This window comes from Labrus mixtus, chromosome 19 (genome assembly GCF_963584025.1).
Source record: "Labrus mixtus chromosome 19, fLabMix1.1, whole genome shotgun sequence".
Classification (NCBI taxonomy): Eukaryota; Metazoa; Chordata; class Actinopteri; order Labriformes; family Labridae; genus Labrus; species Labrus mixtus.
The window spans coordinates 23068662-23090465 of record NC_083630.1 but is presented as its reverse complement, the minus strand read 5'-3'; the positions used below and the strand labels follow the sequence as shown (position 1 = coordinate 23090465).

At 45.2% G+C, this 21804-nt stretch overlaps 2 protein-coding genes across 5 annotated transcripts in view; one reads left to right on the top strand and one right to left on the bottom strand.

Annotated features, from left to right (window-relative positions):
- rnf32 (ring finger protein 32) overlaps positions 1-21804 on the top strand; it is a 28309-nt gene that overhangs the window by 5824 nt on the left and 681 nt on the right. The window contains exons 6-9 of the mRNA XM_061065152.1: positions 504-661; positions 1666-1774; positions 6143-6310; positions 7029-7263. Coding sequence (XP_060921135.1) covers positions 504-661; positions 1666-1774; positions 6143-6310; positions 7029-7259 — 666 coding nt within the window. The 3' untranslated portion in view covers positions 7260-7263. The remainder of the gene's footprint in view (positions 1-503; positions 662-1665; positions 1775-6142; positions 6311-7028; positions 7264-21804) is intronic.
- lmbr1 (limb development membrane protein 1) overlaps positions 7774-21804 on the bottom strand; it is a 37350-nt gene continuing 23319 nt past the window's right edge. Inside the window, exons 10-18 of one of the 4 annotated variants that reach the window (XM_061064048.1) lie at positions 21091-21180; positions 19929-20005; positions 19351-19428; positions 15447-15520; positions 15099-15189; positions 14415-14481; positions 11164-11325; positions 9228-10708; positions 7774-9001 (exon numbers count right to left, since the gene is read on the bottom strand). In XM_061064048.1, coding sequence (XP_060920031.1) covers positions 10623-10708; positions 11164-11325; positions 14415-14481; positions 15099-15189; positions 15447-15520; positions 19351-19428; positions 19929-20005; positions 21091-21180 — 725 coding nt within the window. In that variant the 3' untranslated portion in view covers positions 7774-9001; positions 9228-10622. The remainder of the gene's footprint in view (positions 9002-9227; positions 10709-11163; positions 11326-14414; positions 14482-15098; positions 15190-15446; positions 15521-19350; positions 19429-19928; positions 20006-21090; positions 21181-21804) is intronic. The other 3 variants (XM_061064049.1, XM_061064050.1, XM_061064051.1) reach the window with 3 other exon arrangements.

The following is a 21804-nucleotide window of genomic DNA, read 5'->3' as shown; positions in this document are numbered from 1 at the left end:
AGGGGGTCCTTTCACTGTTCAGCGAGTGTGTTGGTCAGCCCGAAAAACAATGGGAAATCAATATGACCCCCCCCCCCCGCCGCCCGCCCGCCTCCCCTGGAGATCAGAGTAAACTGCTTTGTGTGCCTCCTTTCAGACGATAAAAGAGTCCCCCCTCACAGGTAGAGGACTCTTTGGTCCTGGTCCCAGCCGGCCCACTGGGGGTCATGCTGACTCCCTCTATCCTCTGAGCAAATAACACTTAAGAGCAGATACACACATTCCTAAAAAAGGTGCATGAATACACACAGATTTAGCATGTCTGAAGGATCACATACACACACCACATGTGCACAGACTGTATGCAACAAACAGACGACCAATACACATTCTGCAGTGTCCTCTGCAGCGATGGTGACCCATGCAGTCGACCTGTAGAGCTGTGGATAGGTTTCCATGCTTGCTCTTGTTTCATCTCATACAATCTTTGTTTCACATATATATCTGTGTGTGTGTCTATGTAGGTGTTGCTGTCCTGTTCTCATATTTTCCACCGAGCTTGTCTGCACGCCTTCGAGAGGTTTTCCTGCAAGAAGTGCTGCCCCATGTGCAGGAAGGAGCCGTATGAGACCCGGGTGATCCGCGATGCAGCTCGCCTCTTCAGACACCGCTGTGCCACCAGGTGCGTGCTCTGAAAAAGAGAAATGCATGACATAGATCGTGTTTCAATAAACACAGATGCAGGCATTCCCATCCTCAGAAACCCAGAGCAAAACTTCATCACACAATAAATAACGTACCATCAGGACTGTGAAAGGGGCACGCATCCCGTAACTCTATAAGTGTCACTATTTAGAGCAGGGATTCTCAAACTTTTTTGGCTTGTGTACCCCCTTTCAGTGTTTACCCCCAAGAACATTTTTCATCTTCCACCTCATATTCGGCAACTGATTCGTTACCTCGTTTCAACAACCTGTTCATTTTTATCTTCCTGGCTGCGCTCTTTTTAGCATGTGAACTTACCTGCTTGCTCGCTGAACAATTCACGTCAACAGACGGAGGCCCTCTGGTCGAAGCGGCTCTGCACATAAAACTAGATTATAAATGAATATCCTCAAGTTGGAAATAGTGCCCTATTTGATGTCTCATAGAGAACAAATGCTGTTAATTAAGTCTTAAATCAGTGTATGGATTTTCCTTTAAATAATTAATTGGCTTGTTGGGATGCAACTTTTCTTACATTTGTCACGTACCCCTTGCAGTACTCCCACGTACCTCTAGGGGTACACGTACCCCCATTTGAGAAACACTGATTTAGAGACAGTAAATAGAACACTGTCATTGTAAAGAACAAACAACCAGTTAATAATGTATTAATCACAACAGTGGGCACTCAGACATCCAACATCTTACTCGTTTGTTTGTTTGTCCACCTTGTGTACCGTGCATGAACTGTAGCAGGTCGAAGTGTACCGAGCTTGAGCACGGATCAGAGCGCTCACACTAGTCAAACGATCTGGCCTTTAGGGGTGAAGCGTGCTTGGGCGCGGTACGGATTGCCTAGTGAGAGAGCGCCCTGAATGTTTTTGGATCTTGTCTCGGCCTTGCAGCGCTCTGGTCTCAGGGGTCTCTGTCTGCATGTGGCTGCTTTTCTATGTTGACCGGCTCTATTGTGTGTGTGCGTAGAATTCAAGCGTGCTGGCGAGGCTATGTGGCTCGAAAAAGGTACCGAAAGTTGAGCAAGTCGGTCTGTCCAAAAGATGAACGACTGAGACGCAAATTCTTTGAAGCAAAGGTGAGTGTGGATTTTTAACTTTGTTTAGATCGTACTGAACACACAGAGGAGCTTATCGCTCAGTGACAAACTTCTCATCTTGAGCCCTGGGTTACAGGGACTCTCTGACCCCACTGCCAGCCGACACAAACACACACACACACACACACACGCAGACAACAACCACAAAAACACACACCTTCACCTGCTCGCACCCTCTCCTGCTCCTTTTGATGCTTTGTGAATCACAGACTGTTTGTCCAATAATGTGGAGAGTGTTTTGTGTTTGAGTCAAACAGTCTGGATCTTCCAGGGTCAACGCGAAAGCTTTATTTGGGACTGGTTTTCCTTCATCTGTCTCGATGTTTGATGTGTGTGTGTGTGTGTGTGTGTGTGTTCTGTGTTCCTGGGTCGGACGGGTGAGGGTGAAGGACCGGGTTGTCATTTTAGTCTTTGTTCTCGATTGCTATTTCAAAGCTATAAATCATGCAGCGACTGGACTTGACGGGGGGATTATTTCCAAGTGGCCTCGAGTCGTTCCACTCTGAGGCTGTGATGCCTTCATGGTCGCTCTCAGGAAAAGGAAACATTGCCACCTAGTGAACCTCCCCCAACCAAAGTCCCAGATGACCAAAGACTAAGACCGGTCACCCTTTCCCTTTTCCCTTCACCACACATCCACCTTTTTTTATGCAGCTCTTGACACAATAGATGGACCCTGCTTTGAAATGCTCACAGCTCCGATACATAACGCTGTGTGTTAAGTTTCTTTAAGAACCTCTTCAGTCCCTATGAGGATTGTTGTAATCATGCAGAGTGCCCCCCCGCGCTTCACAGGCTGATTAAGAAGAAGTGACAAATGTGTGAGGGCCACACTTTTAATGTCTTTAAGGGTCCGGGCTTCCTACCCATCCCCCCCCCCCATCCACTGTCCATCATCTGCCCTGAAAATGCAAACGTTTACATGTCCCATAAACTGAAGACGCAGAATTTACAGAGCCAATTAACCGGTGTTCCAACACATTAAGGTCCGCATGTCCCCCCGGTCCACACGCTGCGGGACGGAGTCATCGACGCTGTCAGTCACTTTACATTCACACCGTGTGATTCAGTGGTTTGTGGGTGGTCATCAGGTTGTCTCATGTCTTTTGTCACGCCGGGGATGATCTTCAAGAGCTTTGAGCTGAGCAACACAGCGCTGACAAGTCTGACTGACTTGATTTTCAAGGGGAAGACTTATTTGCTTAGCTGACTGTAATGCAAACAGGCGTGTTAGTGCCGGGCTGGAACCTGTGTGAGACGAGGAAATCTATTCTTAGTTTTTTTCCTTGTTGGAGCAGGAGGGCCATAAAGCATCTTTGTACCGCAGAGACACAGGTGTTCACTTCCACGTATCGGCCCCATTTTAGAAAATCCTATCAGCTTCTCCTGCTGCCCCAGCTTTCAATTTTTTACTCACTCTGGAGGTCCGACCCTGAGTCAACACATTAAGAGTGACACCACCGACACATAGATGGATTGCTATGAGATAACGCCTCCTCCTCCCCCCCTTCCTCTTCACCCTCCGTGTCTTCTCCCCTTCGACGTCTCCTGTGGAGCAAAGGCAAAGTTCAGAGGAGGCTGATCTGTTTGCCTTGACTGTCAGAAAGTCAGCCAGGCTCATAAAAGCCTCCATCCCGACGGTCAACAGTTGTTTAATTAGTGATAAAAGCCCCGCTGTAAAGCAATTCTGATGCTCCTGTCACAGGCCGAGCGAGGGGGGGCTTTGTGTTTGTGTGGGTGTGGGAGTAGGTGAGTCATAGATGGAGAAAAGGTGTACATGTGTGCAAGCAGGTGTTACATCATGTAAAGAAATCACTTTTCACAGATGTAGTTAAATCACCTGCACCTCCATTTCTAATTGAATAATCGATGCAAAGATGACTAAACATTCCCATGTTTCAGATTTGTAATTGTCTCTTTTCTCTGTTTGATATGGACTGCTGTGGCTCAGTGGTAGAGAGTCGATCGGGGGTTCGATCCCCAGCTTCCAACGTGTCCTTGGGAAAGACACTTAACCCCCGAGTTGCTCCCGCTGCTTTGTCTGTGGTGTTTGAATCTTTATGAATGGGATTAGTCTGATCTCGGGCTGCACAGTGGTTAGCCTCACAGCGAGGAGGTTCCTGGTTAGAATCCCCGTCTGACAGGAGCCTCTCTGTGTGGAGTCTGCATGTTCTCCCAGTGCATGTGTGGGTTCTCTCCTGGTACTCCGTCTTCCTCCCACAGTCCAAACACATGCTCGTTAGGTTAACTGCTGACTCTCTGAATGTGAGTGTGGCTGGTTGTCTGTCTCTAAATGTCAGCCCTGTGATTGGCTGGTGAACAGTCCAGGGTGTAACCCCGCCTCTCGCCCAATGACACCTGGGATCGACACCAGCACCCGCCACCCAGAATGGGAAATGTGTTATAGATAATAGCTGGATCAGGGTTTGAAATGAACCTTTTTCGCCTACCTGCCACTGTGACTGCTGGATTCAAAAATATACCGGTCAGCGTGATGTAATGATGACGGATAATATCAAATCAAGGCTCACAGTATACTAATAGAAAATACTGACATGTTCTTTGTCTCTCAAAGGCTAACTCATTTAGCTGAAAATGAACCGCAACTGAGAGGCAAGATAATCAATTTGTTGTGTTAAAGTATAACTCACAGTATAAACTCATCATCAGTCATCGGTGACGCGCTTTGAGTGTGAGCTAGAGCAGGCAAGAGGTAGAGAGCGAGCAGGGAGACAGGGAGGTGTCTGATTGGTTCATCAGATTGGTACCTCGTGGCAGACATTGGTTGAAGTTTTTACAGACTTACAAACTGATACAGATGATGGATTTTCTTTGTTCCTTTTTCAGAGAACATGAGTTATTAATTTCTGTCAGGACCTGAAGACAATTTCAACCAGAATCTTAAAAAGTGTATCTGGAGGGAAATGACCAACCCTGACTTTAAGTCTGGTGTGTGGTGAACAGGAAGCTGCTGTAACCAGTGTCAGGCCCGTTAATCATTTCCTGCATCATAAAGTGAATGAAAACATATTGATAGTTACACGATCTGCTCCTCTGTTGCTTCAGAGTGATGATGTCAGGATGTTGCTGCTCCTCTCTGTTAAACGAGACAGTAAAAGGAAAATGTTGGAGCTATGCAGACAAGTGATGTGAAGGTGCTGACTTCAGCCTGAGGATACTGTGAAGGGTGTTTTCCACAATTATTTAATCGCCTTTAATCAATAAAAGAATCAAAATCAGCTGATGGATGGATCAGCTGCTGACACACATTAATGTAGTTTAATGATATCAGTCATTAAACTGAAGAAAGTACTCGTTTGCTCTCCAGAGGTTTCACCCGTCTGTTGCTTCAACCGTAGATGCAGTTTGCTCCGTTGTCATGGAGACGGTTCAGTTGTTCACCATTCGATTTTAATGACGACGTTGTTACACGGGGACATTTCTGTCAATTGGTCAACTGCACGGCGCTGTCGAGAAAAAAAAACCTGCTTCTATAAATAGCTTTTTTTTTTTTTCTAATGAAAATGTCTCGCAGACACAAAACGTCCACAATGCAGACATTAATCGTTGCCTAGCAACAGCTGCTGTAAATGGGAGAAGACATATTTCTGGGAGGACAGATACTCGTGACGTCTTTTGAAACCTGTCAATTTCAGAACGGGGAGGGCGACCGAGCGCTGCAACAAGTGGAGACGCCGCATTTTTGAAATGGATGATAAACGAGGCGGTAGAAGTCCAAGTTCAATCGGACGAAAACTAATAATAAAATTTTTTAAGGGCTGAGATAAATGGCTTTGTTAGGTTTTAATCATTCACTTTGTGTTTGTGTTTTTAAACGTCTCCGTCCTCACGGCACGTTTGGCGTTATAGACTGAACCTTTATTGTTTTAAAAGAACCACACTGTAGTCCATCGATCATCTCTCTCCTGAGACGCTCAACGTGTCAGAGATGTGTGCATTTCCATGTCTCCCAGCACCGTCACACTCTTTTTACTGGTTTCCATCAATCCTCTTTGGTAGTGGGAGACGTGACTGTATTGATCTGGCTGTTTAACAACTGCACCCTGTCACACACACACACACACACACACACACACACACACACACACGCACACACACGCACACACACGCGCACACACGTGCACACACACACACACACACACACACACACACACACACACACACACACACACACACACACACACACACACACACACACACACACACACACACACACACACACACACACACACACACACACAAGCCCTCGTCAAAAACACGACTCTATTGTGTATCTGAAAGACACATGGCGTCCTTTGTGCCACTAAAATGGTTTTTCCTCATTAGTTGCAGGAGTTGAATGACAGCTTTGTCCGATACTGTCACACCGACACGGAGGCTTTTCTGAGTGATATCAACCGCTCGTTGTCGTCAAGCAGGCGAGTGTTTCAGCAGCTGGAGAGGAGGAACGTCTCAGAACCCGGGGAGAACGACTGGGACCGGATACAGAGCCAGGTCAGCAGCGAGACGCACGTCAAGGCCCCCGTTAAAAAAAATCTGTAATAATCCCAGTGTGATTCTTCTTTCTGTAAGCCTTGCCTTTTCCCTCGACATGTCGATGCCTGCACGGGGAAAACAGCATCACAGCTGCTGTGCAGAGGGCAAACATCTCTGCAGAGGTGATCAGTCACGTTCACCAGGTGAATGGAAACGAGGAACAATATTAATCCTGTGTTTACAAAAAAACACGGGACGGTCTAATAATGCACGGCAGGCTTTCCACTGAGAACACATTAAGATTTGATGTTCCATGAGGCGCCATTGTTTGCTTTCTTTGCAACAAGCATCGTTTCCATAAAGGGGGGGCGGGGTGTGTGCAAAGGAGATGTTTTTTTCTTCTTTATCTTGTGCATAAAGGTTGAGCACAAGGCAGGAGTGGATCGAGTATTAAACAGTAAATGTCCTTTCAGCACATACCTGGGTGCAGACTCTAGAGCGACATGCAGCTTGTTGTGAAACTCTGAACATTAAAGATGTCGGCCTCCAAACACAGGAAGCTGTATCTGTGCGTGTGATGATTTGTGTTCAGATGGATGATCTGCACAGACACATGGAAATAACCCCCTAACCACAGCTCCACTTACCTCTGATTATGCAGACAGACCTCTATAAAGTAAATAAAGTGCAGTATTTTAAGGTAAGCTTTATAACTTATGTCTGTTTCAATCAACAGGTCGTCCAGAGAGAAGTCAGGGACTGCCCGATCTGCCTGACGCCACTGGGCAACCCGAGCCTCCCAGCCGAAAGGAGTACCTCCAACCCTGGCCGACACAGACCCACCATGCTCTTGTCCTGTTCCCACGTCTTCCACCAACCCTGTCTGGAGGCTTTCGAGGCTTTTACTGTCGACAGCAGACCCTCCTGCCCCCTGTGCAGATCCGCCTACCACAAAAAACTCATCTGAACAGGTACAGCGACGTGGCGCTTTAAAACCCTTACATGCAGATATAGTATTTGTAACTTCAGTCAACCTAACGACAGGCTGAGAGCTGGAGCTGAGGCGGGTTTTAAACCTCCTGACAAACCGTGACACCGCGCCCACCTGTCAATCAGGTCAGCTACACGCCTTATTGTGAATAACTCTTATCCTTCATCAAATCAAAACTGATGAGTCATCAAAACATTCACCCCCCGTACAGTGTGTGTCCATCGAGACATGAGCTAATCACACCTATTAGTTTTTTTGAACCAGGCTGTAAACATGTTAATCTCTGCTGTAAAAACAGACTTTTTAGAATGGGTGTGTATGTGACTTCCTGTGCTTCTGCAGCCAGCCTCTAGTGGACACTCCAGGAACTGCAGGATTTTACACTTCAGCATCAGCTTCATTTTTAATACTGGAGGTTGTGGATGTAATTTTACAGAAAGATGGGTGACCTCGCTCAGGCGTGAACCGAATGAAAGGATGTACCCGAAGCGTTTCTCTACTTTTATTTGCGAACACACAAAACATCAGAAATAATGAAACGTACATTTAGCAAACTGAGAAATCGTAAAAAATAAAATACATTCACAAAACATGTACCAAAAAATGACATGCAGAGACCGACAGACAGACAAAAAAGCTGCTTCACTTACAGCACAGGCCAACTCTCAACGTCCCCCCAACACAGAGACGGACTGAGGAGACAACCACACGGGCCGCTGGGGACCTGCTGCGGGGAGTGTGGTTGTGAAGTTTTATCAGCGGTGTGATTTTCCTGCTAAGTACGAAGGAGCTGGTAGAAAAATCCACCAAAGCTGTTTGGGGTTAATTAAGCTCATTAAGATAAAAGTCTAAAAATGATACTTTCAACAGTTTAGCCAATTTAAAAAGTTCCTCTTTTGGTCGTCCATATCACTTTGAGGCTATCTTTAGATTTCACAGTCTTAAATGTCACTAAAATAGCTGCAGAAACAGGAAACGAACAAAAACAAATGGAATTGAACATGACAGAGAAGAAAATCCAGTTAATGTGAAAAAAAAAATCTCCTTTGAAATGACATCTTTCAAAAATAGAAGCACGGTCGTCCTGTGTTTTAGGGATGGTTACCGGTTTGATTACGAGACAGTCCCTGCTCTGATTTGTTTACCGTAAAAATTCAATTAACAGCACAGGCTTTTTTTTTTTACTTCAGTCTATGAAATAACGTTACCTTTGTTTGGGACGTCAATATGAGACGTGTTTTTAATTATTTCCAAACACAACCAGTGCTTTTATGTATATATTTTTAAAGGTTTATTTTTGGGTCTTTTATGCATTTATTTTAGAGACAGTGGGGAATTACATTTTTACGGTATCTGAGAAAACGTCTTCAAAAAAAAGACGTGTGATTGAGAGCAGCACGTTGTTTACAAAGTCCAGTCAACGGCAGAACGCTTTGTAGTAAAACTGTCCCTGTCCTAAGAAATTCAAAATGCAAATAAAAATGTCATCAGTTTCCTTACTTCCTTTTTCGTTCCCGTCACTTTAGCCCCCATTAAAACACACGACACCAATTACACCATACAATTAACAGCATTAGCATTAGCTAACTCAGGCAAATGAACGCGTCTCATAACGGATCCTCTCACCAGGTAAGAGATACTGTGACAACATTCATTGTGTATGTTTGACCAGCTGGCTTTAGACGAGAACTTGTAGTGTACGGGAGATCACAGTGGAACTGTCCACAGACACACACACAGAGAGAGACACAGAGAGAGAGAGAGAGAGAGAGAGAGAGAGAGAGAGAGAGAGAGAGAGAGAGAGAGAGACACACACACGCACGCGCGCGCACGCACGCACGCACGCACGCACGCACGCACGCACGCACGCACGCACGCACGCACGCACGCACGCACGCACGCACGCACGCACGCACGCACGCACACACACACACACACACACACACACACACACACACACACACACACACACACACACACACACACACACACACACACACACACACACACACACACACACACACACACACACACACACGACCCTAACATGGAGCCTGCGAGACGCTTGTCGTATAAGGCATTAAGGTGGTTCTAGAGACAAAGAAGGATGCAGCAACACGACAACACGCACACGGGGCCTGAGTCACTGAGTCTTAACAAAGTTTGTCAATCATTCATTCTGCATGTGAAGACTTCCAGGTTTGCATTCCACTTCGAAAAATATGTACAACAAAATTCAGATAGCTTAGTGAGTCAGACCCTCAGAGGGCTCCAGGAGGGTCCCCATAATTTACACCCAAATAATGCAAAAGAGGTATGAAACACATTATTTACATGTAGATACAACATTTACAAGAAGACACACATTTGACCAGTTCTTCAGTGCCCTGGGAATTTAAAATAGATGGGGTTTTTTTTTGGGGGGGGGGGGGGGAGGTAAGCAAAAATGTGATGACATTTCCTCACCATGTGCATAATTAAAGTTTAGGAGCACAGGGTCAGCTCCAGCTGCAGCCCAGCTTCTAAAAGTGGACATGAGGTGGACCTGACTTCCTCGTGGTTTCCCCATTTGGAGAGTAGCTCTACTCTAATCTCGAGCACCTAAAAAAAGTTCTTATCGTACTCCGTACAATCGAATGACATCATCGATTAAGTTAAAGCGCACTTGAGTAAAGCCAAATCAAAAGAAAGACGACAGCACGAGTGTTTAAAGTGTGAGGCCGGTCGGGAACAACGGCGTTAATGCATATCGAGTGAGTTGTATTGCAGACGTGAATAAATGACTTTCATGCTTCATGAAGCATTTTTTGTTTCCACATTTTTTAAGCTTCAACAAATCATCTTTCCTGTCTCAGTTCACAATCAGAACTGTAGCTGGACGTTTAAAAACAAGTCTTAACGGAATAGTCTGTGCTGCGTGGAGAGGAGAGCAGGACGTGGAAGAGAATCATTTCACCAGCTTCTGTCTCGTTCTGTGGAGACGGGAAAGAAACAGGAAGTAAAGCTGAGGGGGTGGGAGAGCGCACCCTGAAGCAAGAGATGGGTGGTTTAATGTCACAGTCATGTTTGAGGTCAACACCAAGGTCACTGCAGCGATGCCAGGCTTCATCCCTGGCTCTGTCCCAGCCTCCATCCCAGACGCAGAGGATGGAATGTCACGAAGCTAAATTGCTCTCGGCCCTCCATTTGCAGCATCCGTCAGACGCTGCCTGGGTTTATTAAGTTCCTTCCAATCCCTTTCACCTTTCAGCAGTCAGGCGGTACTGTCGAAATCTCCCTTTGGCTGTGCTAAGGTGTGTGGAGACGTGCATGTGTGTGTGTGCTGATCTATCGTCCCTTTCACAGAGTTTTCTGATGCCCATTGGCCGAGAGCTTCCCGGATTCAGGGTCTGTGGGGCTGTTTGACAGTTGCAATTTATCCAGACCTGGGCAGGAGGAGATAAGGGAGAGAAATCTCATTACACAGCCTCAGACTTTCACTTAGACAGAGGTATTGATGTGCTTTTTTTTTCTTTTTCTAACCCTATCCTATGCTGTGTATCAAACACCCGGGGCCTGTCACCACAAGCCTGTGAGACTAGCCCCATCCTCTGTCACATGTCAGTCCTGCAGCACATTGCATCTCGCTAATATTTCTTCCATTTTCTCGCTTGAGGTCGTGCTGTCAGAGGAATGAACGCGATCGCCCTTCCCGACCCCGGAGAAGGTCGATGATGTCAGTGTTTGAACTCACCTTTTGTTGTTATGAAATTAGGAAGAGTTGTCATTAAATAGATTTCTTTACCTTTTATAAAACATCTGGCAGAGAATGAGCCGGATTGAAATATGGATCTAATCAACAGTCAGAACAAGTGGAAAAAAACAAAACAGATCAATTTACCAAGCGCCTTTAGAAGCTCCTCCCTTATCGCTGAGGTGAACGTCCTCACAAGGCAGAGTGTTGTCACAACGGCGAACAGCAGGTTGTATGAAAGGACGATGTAAAAGTTTCCCAGCCAATTAAATCTCCCAAAGTCTCCCAAGAGATCAAACCTGGTGATACCTGAGAGAGAGAGAGAGTAACAATAAGCAGATTGACTCTTTTTGGATTCTGACAACAACAGAAAACTCTTTATAGCTGTTTTCACATCTGCACTCCTGAAAATATTGAGATCACTTCAGGAGGACTGCTCCAGAGATTCTCCTGATCCGGCTGTTCACACATGCACCTCACAGCTGGAGATTATCTCTGTCAGACAGAAGGGGGGCGGGAGGGGGGTCTCAGAGTCAACAAAGTCCTCTACACGATGCTATAATGAGAATATTTGTCTTTCTATCAATGCTACGTGTAGTTGAACAGAATCACAATGTGAACTAAAGAGTGGAGAAGAACATACTGGAGAACAGGAAACAGAATGCAGCAGGTGAAGATTGTTCCCTGGATGACTTAAAAGGATGGCTCGCTAAGTATAGCAGCAGCAGAGGTGTGCAGGTGGACTTCACGTCTCCCTCAGGATCTTAAGACAGAGAAAAAGGAAGTTTTCTTTGCAGAATCCTCGCCGCTCTACGTAGCAACACCGCTTTCAAACCAGCCTTCTCAGCTGATTGAATGCTGCAGGGGAAGCCATCAGCGCCTCGTTCTCCTGTTAACGCTTCAGGCTTCAACCGCAAGGATCGACTGTGACCTCCAATTATGAAGTTATACAGAGATGTAATTCAGCTTCCACTAACCTGATGTGTACAATTGCGGTTAATACCGCTAATGGTGTTAAAATCATTTTGCCTGCAAAGGGAGCATGATGTTAAATCTATGCAACCACAACTTTGTATATGCAGAAATGATCTGGAGACGTGGCACTTCACTTTCTACTTCTCCGGTAACATCTTCACAACCTCTGTCGTCAATTAGATCGTCCAATCGATTCAGTGTCTGCAGAGATGTATTTACAGCCGCAGTAAGCAGTTTGCGAGCATCGAGGACCCTTTAACAAAATTGCCTGTGAAGAGCCAGGGAGAGATATGATGGAGACCCCAGTCGATACAGCTGGCCACTGTGGTCTGACTACATCCATTTCTAATGCCCGGGGTTTTGATCTCGGTTTGGTAATCGGACAAAATCTAATTGGGGGGGTAAAAAGATGCTTGACATTTGGAATAGCAGGCTAACAGTAGAAGGGCTGGATACACAAGCTCCAAGAAGCACATGTCATAAGGCTCAGTGAGATTATTTTCTCTGTATGTGAGGAACACCAGCTCCAAGTCACAATACCAAAGGCAATTATTCACGACTTAGCATGGGTCGATAAACAATATAGAGTTCCAAAAACATCCCTATGTAAGTTTTAGTATGTCAACTTGTTACATGCACAGTTATCACTGAGTCCATTATTCACTGTCTTAACGTTTAGCTTTGGGCCTCTGCCTGAGAGAAGGTAGTCTCTGTGTTCTCTATGAAGCTCCAGGTAAAGCAGAGAGGAGCTGCAGGTGATAATTCTCTGAGGGCTAATCACTTAAAGGTCCAGTCAGTGAGATGTGTAGAGAGTGAAATGATAAAGGTATCTTACTATCTGATCAGACATTAAGGAAACATGCTATGTTGAAGTGCTGGCTTCTCTGACAACAATGCAGCAGCCAGTATGTCCTCCTTCTAACTTTAGATTCTGGTCCTGAATGCTCTGGATTTGTTTGGACCAGAGAAGGTAGGCGGTTTTAAGACAGCCACATTTACGTGTTGCTCCTTTAAAGTGACCTCTTTCACACCCTAGCGTTGTTTTTCTTGTCATTGGAATGATTAAAATATAGAAACTTGGAAGAGCTGATTTAAAACTATAACACCAAATGTATATTCTAGACTTCAGACCTGCACTAGAGGAGCCAGAGAAAAAAAAGTTTTTCATTCCTACAATTCACAATGTGATGAGGTTAACAACTCAACTTTGGAAACACACTTAAACACAGATTTTCTACGTTTCAAACGTCTGTGTAAAAAGTGATGATTTCACAGCTTCAGACAGACTTCAGCATGTGTCTCTGTCTCCCTGTCCTCTTGCACAATTCATGTTTCCCACACTGACACACACAAAACACAGCAGAACACAAATACCTTTTCTTGTCTCTTAACATCTCACTTCGTCACACTCAACTCTGTATGTCTTTCTTCTTTCTCTGGAAGGCCTTTTTTCTTCTCTTCAACTCTGTCTCATGCATTTATTCCTTTTTATCTATTCAGCGTCACAAAGCAGAACCTGTTGATATTTTGTAAAGCCCCCAATGAGTCACTGTATGCTCACTGCGTCCTATTTTCCCACTCTGTTGGTCTCGCACGCACACGCACGCGCACGCACACGCACACACACACACACACACACACACACACACACACACACACACACACACACACACACACACACACACACACACAGAGCTATTTGAACAGCTGTGCTCTGCACTCTGCATGTTTATTAGTGCCATTGTGATGCTGCTTCTCCTGTCATTTTTACCCCTTCACCCTCTCTCTGTGTCACTATGGGAAACTATTCAACCAGCTAGCGCTAATGATCTCCTGTTGGTGGCAGCACTGACAAAATGTTGTGGAGGGGGAGCATATCTTCTGTCCAGTTGTTGGTGGAGAGGTTGTTATGAAATCCTTCTTGCCGGGGTCAGATAAGATAGATACCGCTCTTTTGTCCTATGGGTAAATATAGGGCTACAGCAAATTAGCTTAGCATAGCACAAGCCTTAAAACCGGGGATGAGGATAGCCTGGCTCCACCCAGAAGCGCCTACAAGCCATTCAAGAGATAATTAACACTAACCTGAAAATCCAGAATATAAGTCACACTGGTATAAGACAGTCTGTTTTAGGGGGTCTCAGGGTCACACTGGTTTTAGGGGGTCTCAGGTTGGTGGTCAGGCTAAGATGTTTTCCTTGTTCCCTGTCTTTATGCTAAGCTAAAAGCTCTCACATTAGCTTCATACTTAGCTTATTGACACTTATTTGGCTTTGATCTCCCAACGAGAAGGAGAAAAAGCCTATTTAACAAAACTTCAGGATTGCTGTAAACATTTAATGAGTGCACACAGGCTGGGTGTGAATTGGTACATACGCACACACACTCATTTCTAACAAGCACGCGTTAACACCTGTACTCACCCAGAGTTCTGGACATCACCGGCAGGGCTGAACTCAGGACCAAGATGGACACACAGCAACCAATGATCTACAAATAAGAACATCAAACTTCAGCTTCTGTATCTTTATAATGTACAGGTTTATTTAAAGGGAGAAAACTGGCGTGGAGGAGAAAGCTAAAATGTGGCCACACATATGCACCGAGCACTCGATGTTAAATTGGCCCGACATATTGTACAATTAGTCGCTCTGAAGTTGCTCATTACCAGGTTTTCTCTGTTGTCCTTTCAAGCCCTTTCACTGGAGCGTCATGGCTAGTTAACAAGCCTCACCACTCCCAAACTCATTACCAAGTGAATGGGTGCTACTATGGGCCAAAGAGAGCACACATCCTCCACTCCCCCCTCCCCAAAAAAACCCCACTCTCCCTCTGATGTACAAGACAGGGGGGCTTGCACTTTGCCGGTGTTTGCGCAACACACAAACAAATATTGGACAGATCAACTAAAGCCATTGAGGGTCCCCGAGGAAAACATTAGTGAGCAGCAGGAGCTCTGACTACAGAGGAAGGCGGGGGGGCAGAAGAGGAATTAAGGAGGAAATAGAGGAAACGCAGGGGGTCCCCGAGCACCTCAGCATCTCAGGAAGAGTCTCAGCACCCTTGCCCCCACTTCACCCGACACTCTCCCTCCTTCCCGGCCTTACCGTTGTCATGGTCGTGTCATCCTTCCTGGGCGTGAGGATCTCAAAGACTCGCAGGCTGTAGAAGCCGACGACAGAGGACACCATCAAGTAGCTGTTCAGAAAATCAATCAAGGACCAACAACACTTCTGTGCACAGCAGCTTCACTGAGTCTGCACCTTTTCAGCTACCATAAAAGGTGACGAAACAGCACATCTTGTGTTCCGGAAGGTGTCCAGCTTAACTATGTCCTGGGTAAACAAAGCTGCCCTGACAATGTTGCTCTTGGCCATGGAGCATGCTACTTCGGCCACAGACAAAGGAAGGAGGAGGGGGGGGGGGGGGGGGGAGGAGGGTCACTGAAAGGATACAACATGAGGATGATCTCTAGCGCCGCCTGAGCCACGCCAAATGTGGAAAGAGAGGTGTTCCCAATGCCTCGATCCTGGAAGACAGACAGAAAAACGAGGTGATTCAATGTCATCACACACCAACCTTATATAAACACATCACAAATAAAGAAGGGAAGATGGGAAACGACAGCACTGCAGTCGGCTGCACACACATGCAATTACAGAAATCCTGCAAAGTAAGCGCACCGTGCACGAAGAATTTCCCCCACTTGAGAGACAGAATCAAATTGGCTGAGCAATGAATGGAACAAGATGAAAGAGGCTCTTTTCAAATCACTGTCGATCATACAATATGTGAACAGGTGTTCAAACAAAAACGGCACATTGCTTACGGTAAGGAGAGTGCACGGGCTGAAAGCACGCCAAAAACATAAAAACAACAAAACAAATACTTCAGCAAACACACAAGGCGAATAACCCTCCCCACACCCCCTCCACCCCCTAAACCTCAGAGACCTTTGGAAACTAGAGCAGGAAAAACACATACATCTCCATACGCTGCACATACCAAGCATCTGTGTCGTCAAGTGATTCATATTTGCTTTGTCGGCCTTGGCACTAGTGTTGATCCTCTCAGGGATCAGGGTGTTGTACGGGGCACATTCAGAACTTAAGACCTCACAGAGTTCACTTCTAGAGGTTTAAGTTTATTGTAAAATGCAAACAAGTGAATGCTGCACATTCAGCATTTATAGAGAGGTATTCATAAGGATTAAGTTTATATGATGACGAGTGCACAGTCTTTTAAAAATCAATCCTCTCCGAGATCACTTGTGCATAACTCCATGTATTTGAACAGCACTGCAGTTCAAACACAGCACATCGAGGTACCGTGCCTGATTACAGTTTATTACTTTACCTGCAGAAACAATCCAGAGTATATTTTTAAACACAGATTTGGTTTATTATTTGATGGGTGGTTTTTTTAGTACCTTTCCTGAGTGTGCTAACTTGATTTGTTTTGTCAAAGAGCCTGAAGAAAAAAGGAAAGCCTGGCAGGTTGTTTCATGCCTTTTTATGCAACTGTCATCCTGGGAGCTTACTGCAGAGCCATGGTGCAGTGCTCTTTCTCTCTTACAAGGGGAATTAGCAGACAGCATCTGATGTAATTTATTAATGGAGGGAGGGCGGGCGGGCGGCCGTGCATTAAGATTGTGTGTATGTGCGCACTGGCAGTATGTGCATATGCACGCGCTTTGGACAGCTAGCTCTCACATCGCGCCCTCTTTCAACTCTTACTTTTCATTCCAGTAGCAGAAGGAGTGACGGAGTGTGTGTTTGTGTGTGTCAGAGAGAGGGAGGGGGGCTGGAACGTTAATCTGTGCTGCCTGCCGTAGCTCTTTAAGCAGACATGTTGCATTTGTTGCACCTAGCAGCAATACCTGTGCATCAATACCTCTCTTTAATTTGTATTTATTTAGTTTCTCTTTTTCATTTTTTTGAAATGCTTACTGGCCTCCTCTGAAGATGAGATTCACTTATAAAGAGAGGGAGGGGTGGAAGGAAGGAAGATTTTTTTATTGACTTATTTATTTTGTCTCTCGATTTTCTATTTATCTAACACAATCTCTGCCCCCCACACATAAAGGCACACGCACTCCAAACACACACACTTAAGTGTTAACACATATTGTCTCATCTCCCACATAGTACTGCTCTGCTCGTCCCGTACTGTTCTGCATCACTTAATACAAAATAAACGGTGCAGTGGCAAGGCCATCAGTGTTGTACTAACATTCAAGCCTACGCTTCCCGGCCGTCCTGACTTCAGGTGAGTTAGTAAATGTAACGTCATGTTCTTTAAACGTAGAAAACAAGCGTAGCTGATAGATGTGTTTCATCTTTCGTTCTTTAACAGCACAAATCTGAGGAGCTGCCATAAAAACAAAGTCTATAAGATATATAGAGGGACTATTAAATTCAGAGTTCTGAAAGTCGGAACGACTGTACAACAACCAATTCTTAATCCCGGGTAGATAATTAAAGAGGATGAGGATTCTTTATTCTGTTGCTCTGATAGTTGCGGGTAATATCACAATAGACACATTTCTCTCTGCATCTCCACCCAAACTGCTTCTACATCTTTAAACATGAAAGTAATCAGAGATGAGAATAAAAGGTGAGTTATGCTCTTAAAAGGAGTCCCAGTGGTACAGTCATTCTCTCGTCAGAACCCTCCTGTCCAATGGTTCCCTCATTTCAGGACCAAGTTTCTGCTGATTAGTTCTGAATTAGAGTCTGCAGTGTAATGACAATGATGAGATATGTGAACCAAAATGGAATCCAAGCTTTTCTTCAAGTTCTGCAGTCGGTAAGGTTTTAAAATTAATTTAGAAAATCTGTCATGGCAAGACTAGAACTTGCTTAAAAAGTTAAAAGGTCATATCAAAAGTATGCATGCCTGGGAACACTTGAAGGTGATGCTATGCAACATGTTTAGAGAAGGGCAACTTTAGTGAGGTCAGAATTGTGCTCCTGTTGTGGCCTTTTGTTGATTTTACAGTGTCAAGCGTGGCGGCTACCAAAGAGAAGGGCCTGCAGTAACTATTTTATTGGTTCCTCTTAGTGCTTGATCATCAAGCTGTAAAACAACATGTTCTTTGACAGAGGCTTCTCCAGTTCACCTCCTCCTTGTTGATCCTTGCATTCTCTTCCCAATCCACCTGCTCCTCTTCCTCTTGCTCTTCATCATCCTTCCTCTGCACAGTGTGCTGAGCACTACTGCAGGATACTTGGAGGGAAGGGAAGACAAACATTGACAGGGCACTTCTATTCAGCTCCCACCCCCCCCACAACAATCAGCTCATCAGGGCTTCATTTGACTTTCCCACAGTCTGAGTCTCTTCGCACCATCAGTGCTTCCTCCAGACCTCAGAACAGCCGCTCTCTGTACTATCACTTTCTCTCCTCTGTGCTTATCTCTTTACAGACAGTTTGTAGGTAGCTGTGGGGGGATTTCTGTGCTCCAGGGGCAGAGAGATTCAGTGTTGGAGGCTGGGGTTAATCTGGCTGGATAGATAGATGGATATCATATCAGTATCGATTGTTTTGGAGGACGAGACCTCCCCCCCCCCTCCCCCTCCCATCATAGCGCTGTGAGATCAGAGGTGTGGCATCCATCCAGCTCACAAACGCGTAAACCATTTAGTGGGGCCATACTGTCAGGGAGGACAGATTCAAGCTGCATGACAAGTGTAATTTGGGGGATTTTCTGCAATGTGTCATGCCAAAGAAAACATCTCTGCTCAATAAAATAATTGGAATGTCGAAGGCAGCTCTGTCAGATGCCCGCGAGACGAGAAATGGAATGAGGGAGAAATAGGATACATTATGTTTCCCCGCTCTCAGACAAGAATGCAACCACAAACGCACACACACATGCAAGTACACGCACGCACAAACACACACACAGACATGGTCCTCTGTCACAGCAGAGATGAGATGAGATAAGGAGAGCTTAAAACACATTGCATGTTAGGCGGAGATGAGAATCTCTGTGAGTGTGGCTCACAGTGAGAGCCCTTCACCTGGCCCTGTGTGCTGCTGCAGGAGGGAGCAGAAGCAGCTTATTCACACTGTGGCCAGCAGACACGTAGTTAGCTCATTGAATCCGCAGACGGCTGTGAAATGACTTTCAATGAGCTTCCAAAACAAAACCAGGGGAACAAGGTTTGAGCCCGATTAACATCTGGTTGGGCCTTTTATTCCATCACGCATCTGGGCATATCCGGAATTTGATTGTCAACGACAGGAACATGGAAGGTCTGATAGGCAAGCTCCTGAGCGTGTGTGTGTGTGTGTGTGTGTGTGTGTGTGTGTGTGTGTGTGTGTGTGTGTGTGTGTGTGTGTGGTTTAGGCTTACTGTGGATCCCTTGGGCATGGCAGTCTCATCCACCAGAAGGTAGAGGATATTAAATGCCACCATAAGAACAGAGATTGTCTGCAGACAGAGAGGAAGATAAAGATTTGTTTACACATGACATGGATATAAAAAAAGATTGATCAAATCCACAAAGTATCCAACATCATGATATGATTGAATTGTGGGGGCCTTGCTGATCCGTAAGTATGGTAATGCATAATAACCACCTTGTGATTGTAAACTGTTCCAACATTAAGCCTTGCAAAGCCTGAACAATGTGGGGGTTGTTTGGTGCACGTGCCATGCCTCTCACATGGCCTTTTTACGCCTTATACAACGATATCAGACGGCATAAACAGTGTTCCCACACTATAATCTGTTGAAAATCACAGTTGTTGCAGGTGGCTATTCAGCATTGTCTTAAACAGCTATTAAACAAAAGAAGTTTCCACACCCAGGCGACGTGGGGAAACTGAGTGAGGATGGGGTTTGAGGTGTAGGGTGTTAGTCGCCCTGGCCACCTGCCAGGCTGAACACGCCATCAGTAAACAGTTTGGGCTTAATGATAGGTCACTCACCGTTCCTGAGAGCAGGATCAGCATCACTATGGGATACAGCAAGTTCTTCTCCCAACCTGATGCTTTCTTTCTTCTCTCTGAGAATCAAAATGTGACGTTAATTAGGCTCAAGAAATTTACGACAACCAACTTTTTAATAACAAGAATGAAAGATGAGCTAAATGGCCCTTTACAAACCACTTTCTACTGTTGGTTAATTAATACGCTCATCAAAGACGACCACAAGCCCTCTGGCTTTATTTACCCCAGTTGTACAGGTGGGTTTGGCAAAACCTATCACGAATGTGTGTCTCAAACACAATCCCCCCCTCCTCCTCCTCCCCGCCTTCAGGTTACATCTATTTTATAACTTTTAGAAATGATGCTCTTCCTCTGTAATTAAACACACTCATTACTGCCTTAATAAATCCTGGATACAAAGAAAGGCTTGGATATTAATTCTGTCAATGATATGTTGGTCAGATTGTGTGTGTGTGTGTGTGCGTGTGTGTGTGTGTGTGTGTGTGTGTGTGGTGGGAAACTAATGTGTATCGTTCTTCCCAACCAGATGAAAGTTTGATTTTATATCTGACTTTAACAGCTCATCAGTCATGTTTGTAGACACTGCTGACAGACTGTACTATGAACTGACTGCACTTTATTTTCTGTTATGGTCATCCTCTGCCCCCCCCCCCCCCTTACTTTCTATGTGTATCTGTCTGCCCTCCAGTCCTTGCCATATTGACTTTCTTTCTCCATTTCCAACCTTGTTAGTCCTCTTTATTCTCAAAGTGCACCCACCCTGCTTGCCCAAGAAGTTTGCCAAGTGCACTTTATATGCACCATCCTTCTAAATTAATGACATCACTAAAAGGCTTGCTACAATATAAAGTTTGCATCTTTTCCAATATCCTAAGTGCCTTTGTGCCCCATCCCCTCCCCTCCACCCTCCCCCAATTCTACTCCCCAAAAGGCTCAGGCCTCATTTATAATATCCTAAAATGGATGGAAAATTATCAGGCAGTTCTGGTCTAGGTCCAAATTAAGAAATTAAGGCAGACGGGAAGAAAGCAGCCGGCTGTCAGCAATATGTAAAAAGCAAACTTCTTGGCATTTATTTCCACGGCAATTTAGAGTCTTTCAGAGAAATAATTCAGCCCTGTCACACACTACAAATACTTACCTAATTTATTCCTCTGATTCCTAATATTGTCCAGTTCTTTGTTGAGCTGGTGAGCAAAGCTTCCTCGAGTGTAAGTGTAAGTAGATGCTCCTGCAGAAACAGAAACAATTGAAGGTAATGAAAAGTGTGGCATGACCACGTTTTCTCAGACTGCTAGAGTGTCTATGAAGTGTCAAATAAAAGATCAAAATGGTTAAAAAGTAGATTTAATATTCTTTTAAACAGATAAGCACCACATTTTGCATATATTAAAGAAGCAATATGTAACTCTGACCCCTAGTGTTTAAAATGGGTACTGCAGTCCAAATTCTAAACATCATAGAGAGCTGTCTGTCTCCCCCCCCCCCCCCCTCCTCCTCTCTAGAGTCGATGCTCACACAGGTCACCATGTGGTGGACTCTGAAGCTTCAGTGTTTATCCAGCTCTGCATGGGTCTGTAAACCTTTCTGTGTTCTAACCTCTCTCCATTTTTCAAAAGCATCTCCAATATTGATCCTAGTTTGAGCACGTTTCTGCTCGTGGAGCTTATTAGAAACATGCAGAGGCTTTTTAGGTCGGGTACAATCACTTCTATCTGAACCACTTCTCTTGCCCGCTTCCATCGCTGCAACACCTGTTGACCTGATAACTGCTCTCATATCTGGCAAACCGAGGGGCGTCCAAAACGGCCGTGTGGGGGGGTCGCCTTAAAACGGCCTACCTTCTCTGGTCCAA